The sequence below is a fragment of the Puma concolor genome, chromosome A3 (assembly GCF_028749965.1).
Source record: "Puma concolor isolate L17-30 chromosome A3, mPumCon1.1.hap2, whole genome shotgun sequence".
Taxonomy (NCBI): domain Eukaryota; kingdom Metazoa; phylum Chordata; class Mammalia; order Carnivora; family Felidae; genus Puma; species Puma concolor.
In genome coordinates, this window is record NC_141669.1 from 117,051,514 (window position 1) to 117,078,582 (window position 27,069).

Below are 27,069 nucleotides of genomic sequence, written 5' to 3' on the forward strand. Positions count from 1 at the left end.
GTCAGTTGAACATCTGACTTTGGCTCAGGTCATGGTCTTGCAGTTCGTGGGTTTGAGCCCTGTGTCAGGCTCTGTGCTGGCAGCTTGCTTCAGATTCTGTGTCTTCCTCTCTCTCTGCCTCTCCCCTGCTCACACACTCTCTCTCTGTCTCTCAAAAATGAATAAACGTTAAAAAAAAAACCCAGAATTCTCCAGATACCTGTGGGGCATTTGTATGTGTATTTGAGAAGGTAGGAAGTGAGACAAGCCCATGTTCTGACAGGGAGAAGATTGTGAAGGTGATATGGAAAGCCAGAGCCCTAGAGTGTTCTGTCCTAGCATTCATATCCAAGGACTCTGTTAATTATCTAGGTCCATGTCCTGGAGTTCCTTTCAGTGATATGGGAAGGGAGGGACTTTTTTGTATTCCGTCTATGTCTTCACTGGTTTCACAATAGTGTATTTACTGATTAAAATACATGTGGTAAGGAAAAACACTCATTTGAGAAAGAAGATGGTCTCAGACCATCTCTTCCCTTTGTGGGAGTGGTGGAGGCTTAGTGGTCATAGATACTCTGCAAAGTCCTTCTTGCTCTTCTAGTTCAGGATTCTAGATTGTGTCTCAAGAGGAAGTGGGTTTTTAGAAGTTTTGATGCAACTTATAGTGATTCAGTAGGTGGGCTGGGCTTCTGTTGCCATGGTGAAATAAAGGAGGATTTTAGAAGGTTTGGAGTTAAGGGGCTGAGGTTGAGAGTCTGCTCCCTTTGCCTGGGGCAGTCCTGGTTCTGGTAGTGTATACTTTATGCTAATGGAGGTATGTGGGGAAATAACTGTTGCTGGAAACAGTCTTTCTCCATTTGAATCTGGTGGGCAAATTGCAGAAGAAGGCTGGAGGATTTCATGTTTAAGGTGGATCTCTAATCTGTTTCACTTCTTCCTGAGTTTTATGACCCTTGACACCTTAAAGAATTCTTCCCTAAAGTACTGAAAATGAGACAGGTAGGCTGTGTTGTCCAATTCACTAGTCACTTTTTAGAAGTAGGTGGAATGTTAATAGTAAATGTGTAATAATATGTGTTATAGATTAATATATTATTATATATGTTAACATATGTAATTATAAGTATATAATAAATGGAGACTGTCTTGAAGCCAGATTCAGTATCCTGAGCTCCATGTCAACTTCATGAATTTGTGTCTGGGCTGACTTCTTATACCAGTGTATTTAGTGAATAATGAGGAGAATGGTTTTAGATAATGCCCTTTTCTGAGCTTTCTTTTTCCCACCTGTAAACTGTAGAGAATGAACAGGGTACTTGTTAAAGTTAACTTCTGGCACTGACCTTTAGAATTGCTGAAATACATGTAGGGGACTGCAGTGACAGCACAGCTGGGAGAGGTTGGAAGCAGGGGAGGAACCCAATAGTGGGTTCCTGTCCCTTGAAGGTATCAGGTGGTCAGGTGGGAGCATGGGTTCTTGCTTTAGGGCAGTTTTACATTTACAACAGTAAGTACAGAAGGCATGGAGCTGAGGATGGGCCTTTCTCCTTTTCCTGGATTTGGTATGAGAGAAATTGGGCAATAGTAATGATTCCCAGTGTCTGGTACCTTGAACCTCTATCTGAGAATTTGAGACTCTCAGTTATAATCCTTTGAGGTCATTTAGTCTACTTCCTATACAAAGCAGGAATTGTAGCTCCAATATCTCCATCCCCAACAATCCCCATGTGATCAGTCTGATTATGGAACACTACCAAGAGCACACAGTTCACTTACTATCTGTCCCATTGTTGGACAGCTCTGCTACAAAGTTCTTAGATATAGTCCCTCCCTGTAAGTTTCTTTCACTCTTTTTCCTTTGCTTTAGTTCTATTTTCTGAGGCTACATAGAATAATCCTATTCTTTTTTTCCATAGAACATCTCTTCTGATATAGGAGGGCAGTTATTTTTTTTAAGTTTATTCATTTTGAGGGAGACCGAGCAAGTGGGGCAGGGGTAGAGAGAGAGGGAGACAGAGAGTCCCAAGCAGGCTCCGTACTGCCTGTGCAGAGCCCAATGTGGGGCTTGAATCCTCGAAACCTTGAGATCATGACCTGAGCTGAACCAAGAGTCAGACGCTCAACCGACTGAGCCACCCAGGTGTCTGGAGGACAGTTATTATATCCCTTTGCAGGCTGAATGTGGAATTATAGAAATTTAAATATAGAAGATGCCTTGAAGATCATCTAGTTCAGTAATTTTCAATTTTTTAAAGTCATTAGAATCTTTTTGCTCAAATAAAATATTATATGTATAGTGATTAACAAAAGTAGGCTATAGTGGCCCCTGGGTGACTCAGTTAAGCATCTGACTCTTGATTTTGGCATGGGTCATGATCTCATGGTTCGTGGGATTGAGCCCCGTGCTGGGCTCTGTGCTAACAGCATGGAGCTTGCTTGGGATTCTCTCCCTGCCCCTCCCTTGCACGGTCTCTCTCCCCCAACCCTCAAAAATAAATAAATAAATAAACTTTTTTTTTTTTTTTTTTTTTTTTTAAAGAGTAGGCTGAAGGACGCCTGGGTGGCTCAGTCAGTTAAGCGTCCGACTTTGGCTCAGGTCATGATCTCATGGTCTGTGGATTTGAGCCCTGTGTTGGGCTGTGTGCTGACAGCTCAGATCCTGGAACCTGCTTCGATTCTGTGTCTCCCTCTCTGCCCCTCTCTGCCCCTCTGCTACTTCACTCTGTCTCTCTCTGTCTCTCAAAAATAAACATTAAAAAAATTTTTTTTTCAACGTTTATTTATTTTTGGGACAGAGAGAGACAGAGCATGAACGGGGGAGGGGCAGAGAGAGAGGGAGACACAGAATCGGAAACAGGCTCCAGGCTCTGAGCCATCAGCCCAGAGCCTGACGCGGGGCTCGAACTCCCGGACCGCGAGATCGTGACCTGGCTGAGGTCGGACGCTTAACCGACTGCGCCACCCAGGCGCCCCTCAAAAATAAACATTTAAAAAAATTTTTTAAAAAAGTAGGCTATAGACTCTGCTTAGATTTCAGTCCCTACTCTAATACTTATTAGCTAGGGTAGTTGCCTCACTTCTTTAAACCTTAGTTTTCCTGTCTGTAAAATGTGAATAATAACAATTCCTATGACATAGATTGTTGTGAAGAATAATTGGAATAATCTGTGTAAAGGGTTTAGTGCTTGGCAAACAGTGTGTTAGCTGTTTTTATCATTATTACCCAAAGCCCCATACCCAAAACAGGCAAGAGCAGAGCTGATCTGGTTGAAACATAGACAGGAGGACCAGAGCTGCATTGTTTTGGCTTCACTTTGTCACTGAGGTCCTTGTGAGGTATGTGTGTAGAACATCTAGGGATTTGCAAAGCTCAGTTTGAAAATCCCTGATCTAGTCCAGTGTCCTTTTTTAAAAAAATGTTTATTTATTTTTGAGAAAGACAACATGAGCAGGGGAGGGGCAGAAAGCGAAGGAGAGAGAGAATCATAAGTAGGCTTGAGCGCAGAGCCTGACAAGGGGCTTGAACCCATGAACCATGAGATTTTGACCTGACCTGAAATCAAGAATCAGATGCTTAACTGACTGAGCCACCCAGGCGCCCCTAGTCCGGTGTTCTTATTTTATGGATGAGGTAATACTGAGTCCATACTTCCAGTTTCCTTACATGATGTAGTTTCCTGAACAACTTCTTTATCATCCGTGTCAGTCTCCTCTAGTCTACTCTAGTTTGTCAGTATCTCTAATGAAGTATTCTAGCTATGGTCTCCATCAGGCAGGGAACTATTACCATTCTTTGTTCTAACTTTACATATTTAAGATTACATTAACCCCATCGACAGCTAACTCTACCTGAATTACTGTCAGTGCCTGCCACCCAATTTATAATCTCCTATAATACCTAAGACTTTTCTATTTATTCTAATAATAAACTGTGTCTCCTCTGTACTGTACTTGTATGTTTGTTCCCTTGTTTTTTTGAACCTGGATATGGTTTACAACAATGCTTAATAGATGAGGAACTTGAGGCTCAGAGAGTGGAAGTGACTTGGCCAGTCACGTGGCAGTTGTAACTTGTTCTGGACAGAACACTTACATTCTCTTATTGTAGACACTATGCTTGTTTGTACAGCCTTTGCGTCTTTGACAATTTGCCACTTGTCTAACCAGTAGTTTATTTCAGGGGTTTAGAGCTAGCTTTAGAAATGTTAACCATAGGGGTGCCTGGCTCGCTCAGTCAGTGGAGCAGGCGACTCTTGATCTTGGGGTCATGAGTTCAAGCTCCAAGTTGTGTGTGGAGCCTACTTAAGGTTGAGGCTCCGACTTTGGCTCAGGTCATGATCTCATCATTTGTGAGTTCGAGCCCCACATCAGGCTCTGTACTGACAGTTCAGAGCCTGGAGTCTGCTTCGGATTCTGTGTCTCCCTCTCTCTCTCTGCCTGCCTCCCCCTGCCCCCACTTGCGTTCTCTCTCTCTCTCTCTCTCTCTCTGTCTCTCTTGCTCTCTTTCAAAAATAAAAAAAACATTTTAAAAAAAGTATCGTTGACTACAATTTATAACATATAAAGCTAAATACATTAGAGGGCAGGGGCGCCTGGGTGGCTCAGTCGATTAAGCATCCAACTTCAGCTTAGACCATGATCTCACCATTTGTAAGTTCAAGCCCTGCATCAGGCTCTGAGCCTGGAGGCTGCTTCAGATTCTGTATCTCCCTCTCTTTCCTCCCCTTGCCCGCTCACGCTCTCTCTCTCTCTCATAAATAAACATTAAAAACATTTTTAAAAATACGTTAAAGGGCAAACCTCAAAGAAATAACATCCTTTCCTTAGCTGAGATGTGCTCATTTATCCACTCATTAAACAGTTTTTTACTGAATATCTACTATATGTAGTCTGCATACTACCTTGAGAATAGTGGATGAGGGGCATGGTACAATAGCAAAGGGATAGTAATAGCACTGACAGTAGTTCAGGCAAAATATGAAAATGTAAATAAAGGTAGAGGTCGTGAAAAGTGGTCAGATTTTGGAATGTTTTGAAGGCAGAGCCAATAGGATTTGCTGATGAACTTGATATGGGGTAGAAGAGAATGGAGTCAAGAATATGTCAAAGGTTTTTTGTCTGAGCAACTGGAAAAATGGAATTTTCATTAGTTGAGTTGGAGAAGAAAGAAAACTGGGAGGAGAAGCTTTGAGGAGAATCAGGAATTTATGTTTCATACACAGAGATGTAAAATTGCAGCTTTGACAATTTCTAAGGAACCAATGAAGAATTTTAATTAGACGTATGACATATCAGTTACATTTTGAAAAGATCAATCTTTTGGTTATATATACTAAAAAAAAAAAAAAAAACAAAGCCTAGCCTGAGGATCTGCAGGCAGAGGTCCTAACCATTACTTTGTGACCTTTGGCAAGTTATGACATCCTTCTGAGCCTCAGTTTCCTGACCTTACAAATGGGATAGCAAATCTTGTCCTACCTATCTCAAAAAATTGCTATGAGGATTAGTTGAGATGAAAGATGAGAAAACATACTGAAAATATTTATTACTTTGCAGTGATGCTAATATTCATACATATCACACATGTCCAAGGGCATTGTTAGGCAGAGAGATTCAAGACTGGCAGCCACATATGACTTTTCTATCCTTTTCAAAATGCCATTCTTTCCTCTCATGAACACTTAGCCTCTTTTCTCAAACTTGGCTCAAAATGTACTATTTCTAGGAAATGTTTGATGATTGACCACACTTTTGTTTTGTTTTGCATTCCTTTGGTGTTTTCCTACTCTTGAATTTTTCATGCTTTTCTTGATCTCTGTCCTCCTAAGATTGGCCTTAAGCAATGGGTGGTTTGGATCTCTCCAATTAAAGATTTTAAGCTTATGAAAATAAGGACTGGCCTCTCATTCTCTTCCTTTTATGATGTGGCAAGCAGTAGGCACTGATTGTCAGGTGACCACTCTGTCAAAGATCACTTTCATTCCTCCATGGCTTGGGATTTAGTAGGTAAAAAGTTTTGAGGTGGTGGAGGGGCTTTTAATCTAGGGACCTTTCTTGCTTTTCTTTATCTACAGAATAAAACTTAAACTAAGCATTTGGGATTCTTTGTATGATATCTCCCTCATCTATATTATCAGTCTTTAATTTAAAAATTTGAAACACCTAAATTTATAGAAAAGTTACAAGTACAGATCTTTCTCAGTCACTGGGGCCTGTGCCTAGGTACAGATGGGCAAGTAGAGCCAACACAACAGTGGCCAGGAGGTGGTTTTGTCACAAAACCTATGTGACTCCACAGAGACCCTTCAGGAAATTCCGTCAACTAAGAGCTGAAGCTGATTAGCAATATGGGCTCTGGAACAAATGTGAGGTCTAGAGGGTTAACTTGACTCTGGCCAAAATCCATAAGGCTGCTTGGGAGCTGCTCATGCACATGTCTGTTTGAAGGTAATACCTTGCTGCAGTGACTCATCTGTATCCAGGTGCACCTGGAGAGCAAAATAAAGCTTCAATCCAGAATAGTCTTTACTTGACTTTCAGGACCTTGACATTCTAATCTTTTCTGTCTTATAGCCAACAAAATATACCTAAAGGTCTAAACTAAATTGGTTGCTATTTAATTTTATATCAAATGATTGAGATTTTTAAAAATTCCACAAATATTTCAGCAGGGACCTCCTAAAGAGTTTGCAATTAAAGATTTTATGAATTAGGAATATTTTTGAAACTGCAAATACCAGCTTATATTATTATCACTCAATTGAGAATAAAGATAATTTAACTGCATGAGAATAGGCAGAACATACAACACAAAGTATCCTTTATATCAAATAAATTTAGCTTTATGAAAAAACACCACTGGTAGATGAAAATGTTATTTAGGATTGGTATTTGTAAACTGGCCTGTGCTTTTCCACTTCTATATCTAAGCTAATTAATGTTGTTCTCCTCTTCCTGAATTGGTCTGTTCCTTATCTGAGCCAGTCTAAATCCTGCTTATTGTTTCATAACCATCCGTAATGCCATCTTCTTTGTGACGCTTTTCCCACTTCTCACTTTTCAACCCTCTTTCTTGCTCTCAGCCAGAATGAATAATAAAACCTATATCTAGAGGGGTACCTGGATGTCTCAGTTGGTAAAGTGTCCCACTTCAGCTCAGGTCATGATCTCACTGTTTGTGGGTTTGAACCCCACATTGGGCTCTGCACTGACAGCTTAGAGCCTGGAGCTATTTTGGATTCTGTGTCTCCCTCTCTCTATGTCCCTCCCCTGCTTGTGCTCTCTCTCTCTCTCTTTTAAATAAACATAAAAAAAATAGTTTTTTTAAAAAAATCTAGAAAGCACATTTAATGAAATATTTCCCTCATTTACAGTTGAAGTACCTAAGGCCCAGAGAAGTGAAATCATTTGTAAAAGGATTAATGTTACTAGAAGTAGCAAAGCTTGACTTGAAACCAGTTATCCTGACTTCCAGTCCAGAGCAGTTGCCCTGTCTGTTCATTTCCCTGTCATTGCAGCATTCCTGCCCAGGGGCTGAGAGAGCTTCAGATGGAGCAAAAGATGGTCCTAGAAGAACAGCATGGCTGAAGTTGATCAGTTAAGGTTGAGCCAGACCCTGGAAGAACCCAGGACAAGGCTGAACAGTGTGAACTTTATTAGGCATCAGGGAGCTTTTGATAATAAAGGATCAGAGAGCACTGTCCTCATTCACTTTTTAATACTGCTATCTCATTGTAGTTTTGACTGGCATTTTTCTAATGACTAGTAATGTTTCATGTGCTATTGGCCATTTGTATATGTTGTTTCAGGAAATGTCTATTCAAGTCCTTTGCCCATTTTTGAATTGTGTTGATTGGTTTTGTGTTGATCTTTAGGAGTTATCTGTATCTTTTGGATATTAATCCCTTATGAGATACATAATTTGCCAATATTTTCTCCCATGCTGTGGGTTGCCTTTTCACTATGGGGATAGTCTTTTGATGCATAAAATTTTTAATTTTTTATAAGTCCAATGTCCATTTTTTGTTTGTTTCCTATGTTTCTGGGTATAATATCTGAGAAATTATTGCCAAATCCATTGTCATGAAATTTTTATCATATGTTTTCTTCTAAGAATTTTATTATTTTAGGGGTGGCTGGGTGGCTCAGTCAGTTGAACATCTGACTTCAGCTCAGGTCATGATCTCATAGTTCAGTTGGAGGCTTTGAGCCCTACATCAGGCTCTCTGCTGTCAGCATAGAGCCCACTTCCAATCCTCTGTCCCTCTCTCTCTCTGCCCCTACCCCGTTTGTGCACTCTCTCTCTCAAAAATAAGTCATAATTAAAAAAAAAAAGAATTTTATTATTTTAAGTCTTACATTTAGATCCTAAATGACATGTGCCAGGCAGTACTAGGTGCTGAGACATAGCAATAGACAAGAGAAATCTGGTTCTTGTCCTCATGGAGCTTACATGCTGGGTGGGTGGAACAAGATTTTTGCCTATGAACTGAAATTTTATTTAGGAAGGAAATGTGGAGACAATGTATTTTGCCTTGTTTCAGGGAATGGGGCCATGTCTCTAGAAGCAAATGGATATACAAATGCTTCTGTGACACTTGAGCATTGTCAAGGACTATGAAGGTAGACATATGCAGGCTTCCCTGCCAGAGGTTTTGGGTCTTTCAATTAAGTTCTCAGGATATTAAAGAGATTGTGATGCGCATGATCTTGACCATGGGCTAAAGCTTAAAATGGACAAGAGTCTCCTCCTTCTCACAGTGTTGCTAGAGATTCTTAGGAGAGAGGCTTCTCTGATACTCATTTAGGTGCAGTCCAAATTGGTGTTGTTGAATAGACAGTAGCCCGAAAGTCAGAAACCTGGGACCTAGTTACAGATTTTCCTTAACCTGCTGTGTAGTCTTGGCAAGCCACTTCCTTTGGATTTCTTGGATTTTTAAAATGGGGATAATTAGGGGCGCCTGGGTGGCTCAGTTGGCTAAGCGTCTGGCTTTGGCTCAGGTCATGATCTCACGGCCCGTGAGTTCAAGCCCCACGTCGGGCTGTGTGCTGACAGCTCAGAGCCTGGAGCCTGCTTGGGATTCTGTGTCTCCCTCTCTTTCTGCCCCTCCACCACTCATGCTGTGTGTGTCTCTCTCTCTCAAAAAATGAATAAACATTAAAAAAATAAATAAATAAAATGGGGATAATTATACCTGCTCAACCTATTGCTAAAGTAGCTGTGAAGATCAGGTGAAAGAATATCCTCTAAAATGGTTTTATTCTATACTTGTGTAAGGAATTAGCTGGATTCCTATTTGATCTATGCAAACACCATGTGAGTCCGGCATGACAGGATTTATTACTTTTATTACTTTCATTTTATTTACTTCTATTTGGACTCTATCTCAGCCAAATTTGTTTTCTCCCCTGTGCCCCATCCCCTGTGTATGTAAAACCTCTTTTCTTTTAGGGCCCATTCTCCTGCCTCTGAAAGGAAGAAATGAGAATCAAGGAGTCTAAGATACATTAGAAATTATCCAGTCTAGGGGCGCCTGGGTGGCGCAGTCGGTTAAGCGTCCGACTTCAGCCAGGTCACGATCTCGCGGCCCGTGAGTTCGAGCCCCGCGTCAGGCTCTGGGCTGATGGCTCAGAGCCTGGAGCCTGTTTCCGATTCTGTGTCTCCCTCTCTCTCTGCCCCTCCCCCGTTCATGCTCTGTCTCTCTCTGTCCCAAAAATAAATAAATAAACGTTGAAAAAAAAAAAAAAAAGAAATTATCCAGTCTAATACCAATCTTCTCCATGCTCTTGACTCCCTCATTCCCTCTAATACTTTACAGAGAAGGAAACTGAGGCTCAGAGAGACGAGAAAATTTGTGCAAATTCATACATTGAATTAGGGGTAAACAATAAATCTAGCGACTCCAAATAATTACTTGAGAATTTTATTAATAATCCAGATTCCTGGACCCTGCCAGCCTATCAATTCAGAATCTCCAAAGGATAAGACTTCTGACTTGTATTTTTATAACTACCTCAGATGATTCTGATGTAGTGGGCAGTGGCAGGATACCTTTGAAAAATAATTATTTAGATTGGTGGTCTTAAGTAGTGCCTGGCTGGCTCAGTCGGTAGAGCATATGATTTTTGATCTCAGGGTCGTGAGTTTGAGCCCCTCATTGGGCATAGAGCTTGCTTAAAAAATAATAATAAATGAATGGTCTTAAACTTTTAAGATTGTATAACTAAAAGAATTTTGAAAAATTACATAACTGTTTATACATTTTTTTAATGTTTATTTATTTTTGAGTGAGCACAAGTGGGGGAGGGGTAGAGAGAGCGGGGAAGCAGGCTCCATGCTGACTGCAGTGAGCCTAATGTAGGGCTCAAACTCACAAACCTCAAGATTGTGACCTGAGCCACAGTCGGGTGCCCAACTGACTGAGTCACTCAGGCACCCCAACTGTTTACACATTTTAAAGTTCACATTTAAACATTTTATCATAAGATTTAATAATTGCAAAAAATCTAATTTCCAATGCGTTTTACATTGTATACATGTATATATTTTATATATCTTTTTTGAAATCTTGGAACTCCAAATTTAGATCATACAATTTATAGAAAATGTCCACCATACAACCTAGTTTACACAGCCGGTTCTCACTGTCAACAAATCAGCCAAATGAGATTACTTTCTATTGGAAAATGCCTAACTTTTTTTTCTAATTAAAATAAATATGTTAAATATTCAACTTATGAATCATAATTCTAAGAGAAATAAGGCAAGTAGTTTTGCCATGAGTTTGTCACCTGCTTGAATTAAGATGTTACTCCTTTCTGGGCTCCATAGCTCAGGTGTTAGAGCACTGGTCTTGTAAGATGTTACTCCTTTCTGTTTTTATTTCTTTTTTAACTTTTAAAAATGTTATTTTTGAGAGAGAGACAGAGTGTGAGTAGGAGAGGGATAGAGAGAGAGGGAGACACAGAATCAGAAGCAGGTTCCAGGCTCTGCACTGTCAGCACAGAGCCTGATGAGAGACTCGAATTCATGAACTGTCAGATCATGACCTGAACTGAAGTCAGATGCTTAACTGACTGAGTCACCCAGATACCCCTATACTGATTTCTTAAGAAAGCTCTCTGATTTGCTGCCTTGGGCCTTTCCCTCTGAGGTTACAGATTCTCAAATTGTCCCTTTGGCACTCTGGATAAGAGAGAGAGATGGTAATTTTTTTTTTTTTTTTTTTTAATAAAGTAGGAGAAGTGTATTTGTGAAGGAGAAAGTGGGAAAGGAGAACCAACTCAGGCAGAGCAATGTTAGGAAAGATTACATATGGAAGTTGAGAATCTGGACACTTTCTTAAAACTTTTCCCTGCTCAGGTACCACAGGAATAGAGAAAACCCTTCAAACTAATGCTTTCAACCATCCTATGTACCTAAATAACAAAGAACCATTGTAATGAATATTTTTGCATGCATCAAACTTGAGACCTGATGTACATATAAAATGGTGCCCTTGGCTGTTCTTTCCACTTTGTTTTTCTGCTATAGGCATATGTCTGTTTTAGGCAACATGCCTAATGCTGTGTGATAGCAAAGGATCTGAGAGGTCTGCCCTCATTCACTTGTTTTGGGTAAGGCTAGCATGGGGCACAGTATCATAGGAATGAATGTATATGATTTCCCTCCTGTAAGGAGGAATTAAGCAATGGGAAAATGGTTACTTCTGTACTGGCCCAGGTCTGCCTTGTCAACAGAAGAGGTGCAGAATCCAACTGGCACCAAAGCCACTTTGGCCAAGGGGAACAGGCACAAGGTTCCTGGATCAAGGCCTGAAAATAGCTGGCATGAGGACAGGATGCAATAATAGCCTCGATTGCAAAGCACAAGTCCCATAACCTGAACCTCAGCTCCAGAGGCTTATTGCAGTCTCTCCCATGGCAGAGTCCAGAATTGAGCCCATTGTAGGTGCTTAAGAACTCTTCTTGATATGTCTCCAAATCCCATTCCACAAGTTTCACACTCTTCTCCATGTCTACCATTTCTTCCTGCCTGTCTAGCATCTATCTTCTTTGTTTATATCCTCTAGAATTCCCTCTTTCTTTCCATGTTTCCTCACTCTCATATGGCTGGCCATATAGACAGAGAACTTTGTTCATTCATTCATTTTTTTGCCCATTCATTTCACAATTATGTATTGAGTACCCACCGTGTCAGATTTTGTGCTAAGCACTGAGGAGGAAAAAGATAAAAATGTCTTGTCTGCTTTTAAGGAACTTACAGTCCAGTGAAGGAAACAGATGTATACCTATGACTATAATGCTAAAATAAATAACTGCTGGGCGCCTGGATGGCTCAGTCAGTTGAGCGTCCGACTTTGGCTCAGGTCATGATCTCACAGTTCATGGGTTCAAGCCCCATGTTGAGCTTTGTGCTGACAGCTCAGAGCCTGGAGCCTGCTTCAGATTTTGTGTCTCCCTCTCTCTCTGCTCCTTCCCTGCTCATGCTCTGTCTCTGTCTCAAAAATAAATTAAAAAAAAAAACATTAAAATAAATAACTGCCAAGTCTTTGAAAGAGACAGTATGAATGAATGAACACTGTGAATGAATGAATAGTGTGCTAAGAGGCAAACTTTCTGGAAAGGAAGATTTGCAAAGATGTCTGCTTTTCCAAGTTAATCTGTATATTATTGCAGTTCCAATCAAAGTCACAGAATTTTTAAATTTGAGATATAATTCATACCATGCAGTTTAGCCATTTAAAATGTACAAGTCAATGATTTTTGTTCTATTTTTTTTTTAATTTTTTAATGTTTATTTATTTTTGAAAGAAAGAGAGACAGAGCATGAGCAGGGGAGGGGCAGAGAGAGAGGGAGACACAGAATCCAAAGCAGGCTCCAGGCTCTGAGCTGTCAGCACAGAGCCCGACCCGGGGCTCGAACTCACAGACCGCGAGATCATGACCTGAGCCGAAGTCGGACGTTCAACTGACTGAGCCACCCAGGTGCCCCAATGATTTTTGTTCTATTGACAGAGTTGTGCAGTCATCATCACAACCAATTTTAGGACATTTTCATCACCCCAAAAAGGAACCCCATATTCGTCAGCAGTCACTCCTCATTTTCCTCCAACTTTCCCTACTGTAGCCCTAGGCAACCATTAATCTATTTTCTGTCTCTATAGCTCTGACAGTTCTGGACATTTCATATAAATGGAATCATACAACATGTGGCCTTTTTTCTAGCTTCTTTCACTTAGTGTAATCTTTTAAATGTTCACCAATGTTGTAGCATGTATCAGTATTTCATTCCTTTTTATGCTGGATGATATTCCACTGGATAGATATACCATGTTTTATTTATCCATTCTTCAGTTGATGGCTGGGTTGTTTTCACTTTTTGGTATCGTAAATCATGCTGCTATGAACATTTGTGTACAAGCCTTTGCATGAGCGTATGTTTTAAGTTCTCTTGGCTGATTACAGCTACGCTAAAATCCATCCTTGGTGGACTTCAATTCTGCAGTTCTGAGGACTCCTGCACTTTGATTTTCTTCATTGTGCTATTTCTGGCTTTGGAAAAAATACCCCCCTTTTGGAGACCATGTCATTTAGGAGAATGCCCTGAACTAGATATTTAGATACTAGAACCAGCCATAGGTGACTATTAATATTTAAAATAATTAAAATTAAATAAAATTAAAAATTTAGTTCTTGTGCCACATTGCAAGTGTTCAATAGCTGTATGTGGCTTGTGGCTACTATGTTGGATAGCACTGCTTTATTTTTTCTAATTAATTATTTATTTTAAAAAAAAATTTACATCCGAGTTAGTTAGCATATGGTGCAATAATAATTTCAGGAGTAGAATCCAATGATTCATTCCCTACATATAACCCCCAATGCTCATCCCAACAAGTGTCTTCCTTAATGCCCCTTGCCCATTTAGCCCATCCCCTTACCCACAACCCCTCCAGCAACCCTCAGTTTGTTCTCTGTATTTAAGAGTCTCTTATGTTTTGTCCCCTCCCTGTTTTTATATTATTTTTGCTTCCCTTCCCTTATGTTCATCTGTTTTGTATCTTAAATTTCACATATGAGTGAGGTCATATGATATTTGTCTTTCTCTGACTAATTTCACTTAGCATAATACATTCTAGTTCCATCCACGTTGTTGCAATGGCACAATTTCATTCTTTTTGATTGCTGAATAATACTCCATTGTATATATATATACCACATCTTCTTAATCCATTTATCAGTCGGTGGACATTTAGGCTCTTTCCATACCTTGGCTATTGTTGATAGTGCTGCTATTAACATTGGGGTGCATGTGCCCCTTTGAAACAGCACACCTGCATCCTTTGGATAAATACCTAGTAGTACAATTGCTGGGTTGTAGGCTAGTTCTATTTTTTAATTTTTTGAGGAATCTCCATACTGTTTTCCAGAATGGCTGTCTCAGTTTGCATTCCCACCAATAGTGGATAGCACTGTTTTAGAATAATGGGACTACTAATGTGATAAGTAACCTTGAAGCCATCACTTCCCATCTGTGCATTAGATTTCTCATCTGTAAATAAGGGTAGTGGACATCGAAAGCCTTTCCCTCCTCTGGCATTCTTTTTTTTTTTTTTCAACGTTTATTTATTTTTGGGACAGAGAGAGACAGAGCATGAACAGGGGAGGGGCAGAGAGAGAGGGAGACACAGAATCGGAAACAGGCTCCAGGCTCTGAGCCATCAGCCCAGAGCCTGACGCGGGGCTCGAACTCACGGACCGCGAGATCGTGACCTGGCTGAAGTCGGACGCTCAACCAACTGCGCCACCCAGGCGCCCCACCTCCTCTGGCATTCTAAGTGATTTATGATTCAGTCTTTGGAGTGTGCCTCCTCCCCCTTCCTCCTCCATCCTTTCTCCCTCTTCACCGTGGCTAGGACAGGAGTGCCCAGGGGGAACATTAGGCTGCTAATTGGTCAAGTTATATTACTCCCACTCCCTGCTCCTTGGTGAAAGGGAAAGTGACTTGAGGGTATACCTACATCTGAGTGCCTCCCATTTGTGCAGTCTTTATGGACCATAGAAAACATTTTATATGATTTCTTAATTTTATATAATCAAAGAATCTCAAAGTTGGAAGAGCCTTAAAGGTCATCTCAAACTTCAGAAAATATGAATCACATGAGTTGCATATAAAATGAGAATTCTAAGGCCCCCACTCCCTGGAGAATGATCTAGTAGGTGTCAGGGTTTCCCTGGCCCAATCTGTACCATCCTACACTGCAGCTCTGTGGGGGCAGGGCCTTGGAATTTGCATTATTAACACTGTGTGACCATGCTTTGAGACACACTGGCCTTGCTTGGTTCCAACCATGTTTTGGAGTCTGCTCTTTAATATCCCTGCAGATCCCAGATATTACATATCTCCAGAGTTAGGAAGCTCCTGAAGGAGTACCTTCTATCATTGGATAGCTCTGACAGTTTGAAAGGCTCTCCTTATGTTGAACTCTCCCAATTGCCCCACCTCTACCATTTATAGTTACATAACACTAGTCTGCTTCTTTCCCATAATAATCCTTCAAGTTTGTTTATTTATTCAGCAAATATTTATTGAACGTTGGCTATATATAAGATTCTCTGCAAGGCACTGGGGATTCAGCAGTGAATAAGACCAACTTGGTCTGTGCCTTCAGGAAACTTACAGTCTAGTAGGGGAGACAGACAATTAAAAATAATAATAATAATACAATTATAGCTTGAGAAAAATGCTATGAAAATAAATAGTGTTGTGATGAAGAATAACAGGAAAGGCTGATGCTACTTAGGGTGATCTGAAACATGACATAGAGCAAACCATTTGAAGAGCTGGGGGAAGAACATGGCATATTCTATCAGTCAGAAGGCTCATAATGTGTTTGGAGTCTTTTGAGTAGAATGTCCCATTCTGATGGGACAAGATGAGTTGGAGAAGATACAAGGCATAGTAGAAGTTTGGATTTTCTTCTACATTCAATGGAAGCCACCCTAGGTTTTTATTTTTTATTATTTTTAAAGTTTATTTATTTTGAAAGCAAGAACAAGAGTGCGGGGAGGGTAGAGAGAGGGAGAGAGGGAGAATCCCAAACAGGCTCCATGCTCAGTGCGGAACTCAAACTCACAGAACTGTGAGATCATGACCTGAGCCGAAATCTAAAGTCAGATGCCTGACAGGCTGAGCCACCCAGGTGCCCCGCCACTTAAGGATTTTAAACAGGAGGTGATGTAATCAGTCTATGTCCTTAACAGATTATTCTGGATGATGTATGGATTAGAAGAGGGTAAGAGTGAAGTGGGAGACCAGTTCGGGGGCATTGTGGTCATCTAGGCAATAGATGAAGGTTGCCTGAACCAGAGTGGAGGCAGCAGAGGTACAGATATTGAGACTTACTCTTGTGTCTCAGTATCTTCTCTTCTCCAGGATAAATATCTCAGTCCAGATTGTCCTCTCATAGTAGGTGTGATTCCTTTTCTCATCTGGTTATTTCTCCTCTGGAAGGCCTAACCCACCAGGTTAGATCCTGCACTCTGTTTCTGTGAGGAGCCTAGTTTTTGCCACCTATTTTTTCCTCCACCTCTTTCCTCCTATCCTGTGCCTTACTTTTCCGCTAGTTTAGGGAACTAAAATCTCCAATCCAATGACTGTCATATAGAGGGGAGCCCCAGTCTTCCCTGTCATTAATCAGTTATCAGGTTTTCTATGATTAATCCATGAACCTTAAGTACCTATTGTACCAACTGAATTTGGAGGAGACTGAGAGGAAAAAGACATGATCCCTGCCCTCTAAGAGCCCAAGGTGTAATGGGAACTCTGAAGCCCCAATAAATGGGGCTTTAGTAATGCAAGGTAGTACCAATAGACACAAGGAAAGTGAGATCTACTCTGCCACAACCCACCATGTGACCTTGAGCACATTAAATGGCTTCTTTGGATCTCTTTGGAGTTAGGAGACTAAACTGAATGTTCTTTTAAAAACTCAACATCTGGGGGCGCCTGGGTGGCGCAGTCGGTTAAGCGTCCGACTTCAGCCAGGTCACGATCTCGCGGTCCGTGAGTTCGAGCCCCGCGTCGGGCTCTGGGCTGATGGCTCAGAGCCTGGAGCCTGTTTCCGATTCTGTGTCTCCCTCTCTCTCTGCCCCTCCCCCGTTCATGCTCTGTCTCTCTCTGTCCCAAAAATAAATAAACGTTGAAAAAAAAAATTAAAAAAAAAATAAAAACTCAACATCTGGGTCACCTGAGTGGCTCAGTTGGTTAAGTGTCTGGCTCTTGATTTCGATTCAGGTCAGGATCTCACGGTTTGTGAGATTGAGCCCACAGTTGGGCTCTGCACTGACAGCACGGAGCCTACTTGGGACTCTCTCTCTCTCCCCCTCTCTCTTTGCTCCTCCCCCGCTCATGCACTAGCTCTTTCTGTCTCTCAAAATAAGTAAATAAACACTAAAAGAAAAAAAACAACTAAACTCTTAATACCCTAGAGAGCTTGGGAGCTTGTAGTAAGCCAGTATTCTGCAGTCAAATGCTCTACTCCTGAGCTATACCCCTGTAAGCCAGTATTCTGTTCACCTCCTCCTCCTAAAGAGCCAGGGGCCCCAATCTGGTGTGTATGTCAGAGAAAGAAGACACTGAAAGGAGTAAGGTGCCTATATCAATAATGCGTAACTTGAGCCTAGAGTCTGAGAGAGGAATGTACACTGTGTGTGTGTGTGTGTGTGTGTGTGTGTGTGTGTGTGTAAGTAACTAGAAGTGGGCTCAGGTAAGCAGTTCTTGTATAGGTTTGTGCTTATCTGTTCCTGTGTACTTTCTTAACTTTTTTTTTAAAGTTTATTTATTTATTTTGAGAGAGAGAGAGAGTGTGTGTGTGCACAGGTGAATGCACAGGCAGGGGAGGGTCAGAGAAAGAGGAAGAGAGAGAATCCCAAGCAGTCTCCATACTGACAGCACAAAGCCTGACATGGGGCTCAAACCCACAAACTGTGAGGTCATGACTTGAGCCAAAATCAAGAGTCGATGCTCAACTGACTGCGTCACCCAGGTGCCTCTGTTCCTGTGCACTTTCTATGTACCAGGCTCTATTCTAGGTTCTAGGGATATAGTAATAAACAAGATGACAAATTCTGTTACCATTGAGTTTGTATTCTAATAAAAGACACAGATAATATACAAGTAAATAAAATACATGAGATAATTTCAAATAATGGAAAGTTATATGAAGAAAATAAAACAATGATGTGATAGAATTTTGGGAAGGACAAGCTTTGTACATAAGTGTGGTACATGTACTTGCAGATGGGCCCATGTTTGAGTCCTGGGTCCCTGTATTTCTCCTTGTTTGTGCCTCTGTGTACAAATGTGCATCTCTTGTGACTACAACATTTTGTATTATTAGTATATATGATTTTATGCATGTGAGTGTACACAAACGAGCTGGTATATGGTACATATGTGGGGACATGTGTGCATGAGTGTGTGGAATGTGTTGGCATTTAGCCATAACTGGAGATGTTCTGAAGTTTCTGTGGTACTCATCGGTAGGCCAGTTAAGAAGATGGCTTTTTGCCTCTGGCATTCAGGGCTGTTTGCCAGCTTCTCTCTCTGTGTTCCTTCCCATTTTAGAGCGCTCTCTGTGCTTGGCTCCTCTCAGCCCTAGGAGGGCTAAGCCAAGGAAAGGATAGTAACTGACTCATCAAGCCAGGAGCTGGAAAGAGGCTGATAATCTGTGTAACCTCCAAGGCTTGGTTTCCCTGCTAGTCCCTGTCCTTCACACGATGAGGCAAAAAGGTCATGCCTTGAAATGAGAAAACCTGAGGATCTATTCTTGACTCTGCCAGTTATTATTGTTTGACCTTGGCCTAGCTATTACATCTCTGGGTTTTAGTTACCTCCCTCTTAGGTACTCCGTGTTGTAAGGAAAGGGAAGTAGCACAATGGCCTGCAGTATTTAGGGAGGGCTATTTCAGTCTTCTTAACCATTGCCTACAAGGCCCTATGTGATCTGACTGCTGCCTAACTCTCATTCTTACCTTTCTTCTTGTTCGCTATGCTCCAGCCATACTGGCTTCATTACTATTCTTTGACTAGGTCGAGCTTTTTACTGCCTCAGTGCCTTTCCAAATTTCAATGTTCTCTCTGCCCAGGATACTTTTCTTAAGAATTCATATAATTGACTACTTCTCATTACTCAGATCCCAGGGGGAGGCCTTCTCTGACCATCTTAAAGTAGTTGTCCTCTAATGTTTATCAATATTTAAAATGCACATATCTTTTGAATCCACAGTTTCACTTCTAGTAATTCATCCTACTGTTATATTTATTTGCAAGTGAGTAAAATGAGATTTGAATAAAGATATTTATTTATTTTATTTTTTATTAAAAAAATCTTTTTAATGTTTTTATTTATTTTTGAAGGAGAGAGAGACAGAGCGTGAGCAGGGGAGGAGCAGAGAGGGAGACACAGAATCCGAAGCAGGCTCCAGGCTCTGAGCTGTCAGCACAGAGCCTGACACAGGGCTTGAACTCACGAATTGTGAGATCATGACCTGAGCTGAAGTCGGATGCTTAACCGACTGAGCCACCCAGGCTCCCCATGAATAAAGATATTTATTGAAGCATTTATTTGTTAAATAAACTATGGCACATATAAACTGGAACTTTATGCAGATGACAAAGAAAATAAAATAGCATTGTAAGTCTTGATGGAGAATATCAAGGTATATTGTTAAATTTTTAAAAAAGAAAGATAATTGATCTCTATACTTAAGATTTGTGTCATTTATTGGATGTATATTATATTCAGTAAAAAACATTATATAGAGGGGTGCCCAGGTGGCTCAGTTGGTTGAGCATCTGACTCTTGATTTCAGCTCAGGTCATGATCTGATGGTTTGTGGGTTTGAGCCCCATGTCAGGCTCTTTGCTGACAGCAGTGAGCCTGCTTGAGATTCTCTCTCTCTTCCTCTCTTTCTTCCCCTACCCCCCCTTAAAATAAATAAATAAACATTAAGAAAAAAAAAAAACCCACGATACAGGGGCACCTGGCTGGCTCAGTCAGTTAAGCGTCCAACTTTAGCTCAGGTCCTGAGTTCAGGCCCCATGTCGAGCTCTGTGCTGACAGCTCAGAGCTTGGAGCCTGCTTTGGATTCTGTGTCTCCCTCTCTGTCCCTCCCCTACTCATGCCCTGTCTCTCTCTCTCTCTTAAAGATAAATAAACATTAAAAAAAATTTAAAAATCACGATACAGAACAGTATGTATTGTATGCCATCATTTATGTAGAAAAAACAAGAATATGTAAACATAAATGCATGTATATGTGTTTCCATAACAGCCTGTCCCATGGTTAAAACAGCTCTTTCCCACCTCTTCTCACCTAAGGTGCTTTGTTGGGGACTGTGAGGTGCTTACCTCTTTTCTGAACAGCATTAAAATTCAATTTTTTAATTCAGTTTTTAAATTTCCATCTTCAGTGATATCCCAAGGACCTTATGAAAGATGCTAACAGTGTAATCTTCTAAAGTGATTATCTTGGTCATTCCACATTAGTTCAGTTGCCCTATGCCCTCCAACCTATTAGGAATGGTCCTATCTACATATTGGCTATTTCTGGAAAGTTACACAACATAGTACTAACAGTGGTTGCCAGTTGGCAGTGATTGAGGAGTAGGGGTGGATGGACACTTTTCATTTCGTATCTTTTTATGTGGTACCATTAGTATGTATGTATTATTCAAAAAATCATAAAATTGAAAACAAAAACACCAGAGGAATATTCTTATTGTTAAATCTTCACGTATAATTATGAAAGTTCATTAAGATATCTTTTTAAAAATGTATTTCTCATCAGTCACTCGTTATTATATCATTCTTTTTTTTAATATTTATTTTTGAGAGAGTGTGTGCATGTGCACGTGTGTGTGAGTGGGGGAGGGGCAGAGAGAGAGGGAGACAGATTTAGAAGCAGACTCCGGGCTCTGAGCTGTCAGCACAGAGCCTGATGTGGGACTTGAACCCATGAATGTCAAGATCATGACCTGAACCGAAGTCAGACTCTTAACCCACTGAGCCACCCAGGCACCCCATTATATCATTCTTTATATCCCTCATAATGCTTATTATCTGAAATGATCTTGGCTGTATTTGTTACTTGTATACTTTTGCACTGTCATTGGAATATAAGCTCCATGTTGTCAGGGATCTTGTTCATCAGTGCCTTATTTCTATACATGTATATAGCATATAGTATTTGTTGAATAAGCAAATGAACAAATGAAGGAATAACTGAAGGAAACCAGGCTGAGAGGAGTAGGAGGCAAGGCTGAGGAGGTAGACAGAAATCAGCTGATAGAAGGTGGTGATTCTGAAACTTTAAATATGTATCAGAATCACCAAGTGAACCTTTATACCAGCTTGTAATAAAGTGGCAGATTCTTGGACCCTGAGATTCTGATTTAGTATATCTGTGGTAGAGCTCAGGAATCTGTATTTTAATAAGTTCCCTTGGGTGCAGGTGATCTGGAGATCCCACTTTGAATAACACCAATGCAGTCTTGACACAGTGTTCAGGAGGAATCACATCTATGATACCATTTCTGCTTAATACATCCCTAGGATGGAAGAGAAGTGATCATCATCCCATTTTACCAACCTAAGTGAGGTTTGCAAATGGAAGTACATTATCCAATGATACACATCTTGTGTATAAAGTATATTTTAATTTTTTTTAAGTTTACTTATTTTGGAAGAGAGAGAGCAAGCAAGAGCCAGCACGTGCACAAGCAGGGGAAGGGCAGAGAGAGAGAAGGAGAGGAAGAGAATCCCAAGCAGGCTCTGTGCTGTCAGCACGGAGCCTGATGCAGGGCTTGAACTCACGAACTGAGAGATCCTGACCTGAGCCGAGACCAAGAGTCAGATGTTTAACTGACTGAGCCACCCAGGTGCCCCTAAAATGCTAAAGTATCTGACCAGTCAGAATAAGGTGTGATGGCAGATAGCTTACCCTCACAGGACATTCACAAGGAGCCTTGGTGTTACCAAATGGATATATGACTGCTCCTGTTTTTTGTTTGAATATATATATTTTCCCTAATGACTGATTCTTTCTGATGTATCTCAGGGAGGGCAATGAACCAGAGGAGACCACCCAGATCACGTATCGCGAGCTTCTGATCCAAGTGTGTCGATTCAGCAATGTTCTCCAAAAACAGGGTGAGTGCAGGGGTATGAGAAGGGGACTGGAGGGGACTGCCTAGGGATATCTGAGGACTTAGGGGAAGTAGACAAGGAATGGAAGGAATGTGGTACTAGGAGAACAGAAAAGGTCAGCTGTGCAGTGAGCAGTAGCTGAATGAGAAGGAGCAAGTAGCAACAGGAAGGGTACATGGTGCATGATCTGTGTCTTTTATTTGCAGGTATTCGGAAGGGCGACCGGGTGGCCATCTACATGCCCATGATACCAGAGCTCGTGGTGGCCATGCTGGCGTGTGCCCGCCTTGGGGCTCTGCACTCCATTGTGGTAGGAATTTGGGCTGGAAAAAGGGACCTAGTGGGGGATGGGGCTCTGGGGAGTTAGGGTGGGCCTGGATGATGAAGGAGCTTAAGAACCAAACTGAGGAGTTTAGAATGTTTGTTCCATATCAGTTACCTAGTTTCTTCTAGAACCGTGGCTTAGAAACCCTGAAGGTTTTAAAAGTGTCTCTTTTCCTTGTTTACTCAGTTTCTAGGTCCTCCTCTCCCTTAGTCTTCCTTCTTTTCCCTAGTTTGCAGGCTTCTCTGCAGAGTCTCTATGTGAACGGATCCTGGATTCCAGTTGCAGCCTTCTTATCACTACAGGTGACTAATTCTCTCACCCCTTTTCCAGAACCTCCACACCTGAAGTTTTGGTCTCTAATTAGCTAGTTGGTATTTGTGACTGCTCAGCATAGAGGGTAGGCACTGCCTACCCTTACCTCCCGATTCCACCTCACATGACCCTCTCAGCTCAAATCAATTGGAAGAGCCAGAATCAAGAGGCCTACCTCAGGAAGGGCTCCATGAACATTGTGCTCACTAGGGATAAGGGGCTAGGAGTGTGGTGCCTTTCTAAGTCCTGGAATGTCTATTGCTCCCCAAAGATGCCTTCTACAGGGGGGAAAAGCTTGTGAACCTGAAGGAACTGGCTGACGAGGCCCTGGAGAAGTGTCGGGAGAAGTAAGTGTGTTTGGTTGGCTACTGCTCTTGGTCAGCTGGGCCTTTCGCCAGTACCAGACTCCCTTTGTCCCTTCTATCCTAGATGGACATGGGTGGGTCCTGCCAAATTCTCTTTTGAGCAAGGCAGCCTACTACTTCAGGTTTTTCCTTCTAGGGGCTTCCCTGTGAGATGCTGCATTGTGGTCAAGCACCTGGGGCGGGCAGAGCTGGGCACAGGTGACTCTCCCAGCCAGTCTCCCCCCATTAAGAGGCCATGCCCGGATGTGCAGGTGAGTCTGGTACTGCTCTGCTCTCATCTAGGCTCAAATTGGCTCCCTCTTCCTGTCCAGGAAGTTCTTAATGTCCTTTGCTTCCTCATCATAATGCTGAGAGGATCTGGGAACAGTCCTAGGAATGCCTCCTCCTCTGGGGGATTTTGACCTTGAATGTCAGTAGGGAGTCTCTCGTACTGTGGGAACTTAGCAGGAGAGATTATAAGGGAGACTCTATGCTGGTTGGGGTATCCTGGTGGGTATAAGGGACCTTCAGGGCTTGGGTTTAGGTTAAAAATGGGCTTAGTCAACCATGATTTTAAAAAAAAAGAAAGAAAGAAATGGGCTATTTGGGTAACCGTATACTGGACTATGTCTTGGAATGGGCTACCTATGTGGTCCCACGATGGAAGGACCAGAATTTGGCCCTCAAGATATGGCCCTTGTTAGCTTTGGATCCAGCACTTTTAGTGGAAATGATGGAAAAGTCCAAAGGTCTAAGGGCATGAAGGATGAAAGCTCCAGGGTCCAGAAGGACAAAGCATTCCTGAGATTCTGTGACTTGAGGGGCCTTGCATGGTCATAGGGCTATAGTCCACTCTGGGGAGATTGGAGACCCCATTCAGCATTAGGGATTATGAGTGTATAGATGCTGGGAACAAGATCAAGAAAATATAGGTTGGGGAGCCTAAAGGAAAGGAGGCAGTAAAGGCTTGGAACACATTGACCCTTCCCTCCCACTTCCCTATACACAGACCCTGCTCACCACCCTTTCCATGGGCTCTTAACAGGGTAAGCTGAAAGAGAAACCCAAACGCATCTGGCCCCAGGTATCCACCTCTGCACTGCCTTGGGTACTGCTTCTCTGCGTGTTTGTCTGTGTTTCCATCTGCTCTTTGCCTGTTTTCCCCATGGAGGTGGCTGCCAGTCCTAACCCCTTTCTGTCTGCCCCCTGGGGTCCTTTGCCATCTAAGTCACTCTGAAGAGTCATGAAACAAAATGCCTGTTGCTACCTCTCTGAACTGGCATAGAGCATGAATCTCAGAAAGGTAGCAACAGGCATCCCATTTCACTCCTGTTGCTTAGGACCTCTGTGGGAGAGATAACCAAGTAACTTGTCAGAAAGTTTTTACTATATACTTAGCTGGGGCAGAGCCCTGGGAGATAGGAGGAGAGCAAGTAGAGGAGGCACAGAACTTGACCTTAGGAATTCACCATCAAGTTGGGGATGAAAACCTCAGTTTTATATAGGACAACAGGGAAGAAAATTCCTAAATACCTTTATATAGTACTTTAGGATTTATAAACTGCACATAAACTCTCTAATATAATTAAGTGCTAGATTGACTAAAAATTACATTGTAGGCGATTCTGAGAAGGGAGATTCCTAAATGGGGGCTCAAAGCAGATTAGAATAGAGGGAAGACTAGACTTAGAGTCCAGAGACCAATTTAAAAAAAAAAAAATTTTTTTAATGTTTTTATTTATTTTTGAAGGAGAGAGAGAGACAGAGCATGAGCGGGGAAGGAGCAGAGAGAGAAGGAAACACAGAATTTGAAGCAGGCTCCAGTCTCTAAGCTGTCAGCAGAGCCCAATGTGGGGCTCGAACCCACAAACTGTGAGATCATGACCTGAGCTGAAGCCGGACGCTCAACCAACTGAGCCACCCAGGTGCCCCTAGAGACCAATTTTTTAAAAATAAAGTTTATTTATTTATTTTGAGAGAGAGTAAGAAAGTGCAAGTGGGGGAGGCGTAGAGAGAGAGGAAGAGGGAAGGAGAGAAATCCAAGCGTACTCCACACTGACAGTGTAGAGCCTGATGTGCGGCTTAAACCCATGAACCATCAGGTCATGACCTGAGCCAAAGTCCAATGCTTAACCGACTGAGCCACACAGGCGGCCCCAGAGACTGATTTTTAGCTGTATGACCTTGAATAAGTTGCTTCTCCTCTCTGGGTTTCAGTTCCCTTATCAATAATGGAGAGATGATAATACATGCTTGAAAGGAAACCACTTCCTCTATTAAAACAAAACATAAAATTCATTATTCCTCTGAATTTTACCTTCCTTATAGGGTCTCTTACTCTAAGTCTTCTATTATTAACCCCTTTGGCTAAGGGTAAATATAATCTTTTTTTCTCTGTTCTCATAGCATGGTGGAGACAGATCTGATTCCCAGGGTATATTACTTTCCTTTTAAAAGTCAGGCAGAGACCTAAGACATTTCTCTTGAAAGAGGGTAACAAACTCAGTGGTTAGAGTATAGACTCTGGAGCCACACTACTTGGGTTCAAATCCTAGTGCTGTCACTTGCTACTGTGGAAACTTGGACAAAGTACTTAAGCTCTCTTGCCTCGGTTTCCCCATCTATTGAATAATGATAATAATTGTTCCTACCTGATAGGGTTTTGTCAGTATATATAACGTTTTTGACACATAGTAAGTATAAATGTTAGTTTTTATTGCTTTTTTTTTAATGTTTATTTATTTTTGAGAGAGAGAGTGTATGAACAGAGGAGGGGCAGAGAGAGAGGAAGACACAGAATCTGAAGCAGCCTTCAGGTTCTGAGCTGTCCACACAGAGCCCGACGTGGGGCTTGAACCCATAGACTGAGATCATAAACCTGAGCCAAAATCGGCCAGTTAACCGGCTGGGCCACCCAGGCACCCCGTAGCTTTTATTGCTTTTAACTTAGCAGACAGCCTGGCATTTCTAAAAGGGAAACCAGAAAAGAAATAAGCTCCTATAATTCTTAATACCAGAGACCTTTAGGCCATAGGCTCTGAACTTTTGGTTCTTGGAAGTGAAAATAGTCAGTTACCCAAAACCAAAGACCATAAGAGTAGGCTTACGAAGTCCAGGTTTATTGGTCTGATAATGGCAGTCAAAGCTGCAGAAATCTCGGGAGAGCTCTATACCCCATCATCCTTAAGCATTTTTCAAGGGAGCACTTGGCACAATTTGGAGGTACTCTTCTCAATCATGTCACCTATGAGCTTCCTCACGTTCCTCTCTCATACCTGGCAGTTGCCTTCCCTGAGGCTATCCTGGTCCAAGGACAAAGGCCAACTCCATTCTTACTTCAGAAAAATGAGATCTTTTCCTGGTTCAAAGCTCTGGGCCCTCATAGGCACACACCCAATTCACAACCAACGAGTTTGCACCACTAATTGAGCTCACCCTGCTTCCTGGTGCTGTTTATCGGTTCCACACCTGGAATACTGGCCCTTTTCACCCACATACCCACAAAGGAAACCATTTTGCAAGATTACAAGAATCTCCTCATTGCCACAGTGTAACTCTGCTTTGCCCTTACATGTACCTAGTGCCTTTTCTATGACAATTCAAACCAGTACTGTAGACAAGTACCATTTGCCCAAAGCAATACTGACACTCTTCTGCTTAAATACATTAATGCCCTCATCTCAAGTAGATCATTTGGCAGAAACAAAGTGCCCATGTGATAATGTATGTGTAGGCCCCTGTGGCTATTCCATTAAAAAATAAGGTGTGTTTTAGTGTTTTCTAGCTTGTGGGCAGTGTCTTTCTCTTCTTTCTTTTTCTTCTTCTCCTTCTTCTTCTCCTTCTTCTTCTCCTTCTTCTCCTTCTCCTTCTTCTCCTTCTTCTCCTTCTTCTCCTT

General features: G+C 41.7%; 1 protein-coding gene across 2 annotated transcripts in view; it reads left to right on the plus strand.

Moving 5' to 3' along the window:
• The window catches only part of ACSS2 (acyl-CoA synthetase short chain family member 2), a 51,711-nt gene that overhangs the window by 13,993 nt on the left and 10,649 nt on the right, over positions 1-27,069 (plus strand). Inside the window, exons 3-8 of one of the 2 annotated variants that reach the window (XM_025932375.2) lie at positions 22,105-22,196; positions 22,400-22,503; positions 22,748-22,820; positions 23,102-23,177; positions 23,332-23,446; positions 24,220-24,258. In XM_025932375.2, the coding sequence (XP_025788160.2) occupies positions 22,105-22,196; positions 22,400-22,503; positions 22,748-22,820; positions 23,102-23,177; positions 23,332-23,446; positions 24,220-24,258 (499 nt within the window). The remainder of the gene's footprint in view (positions 1-22,104; positions 22,197-22,399; positions 22,504-22,747; positions 22,821-23,101; positions 23,178-23,331; positions 23,447-24,219; positions 24,259-27,069) is intronic. The other variant, XM_025932374.2, reaches the window with a different exon arrangement.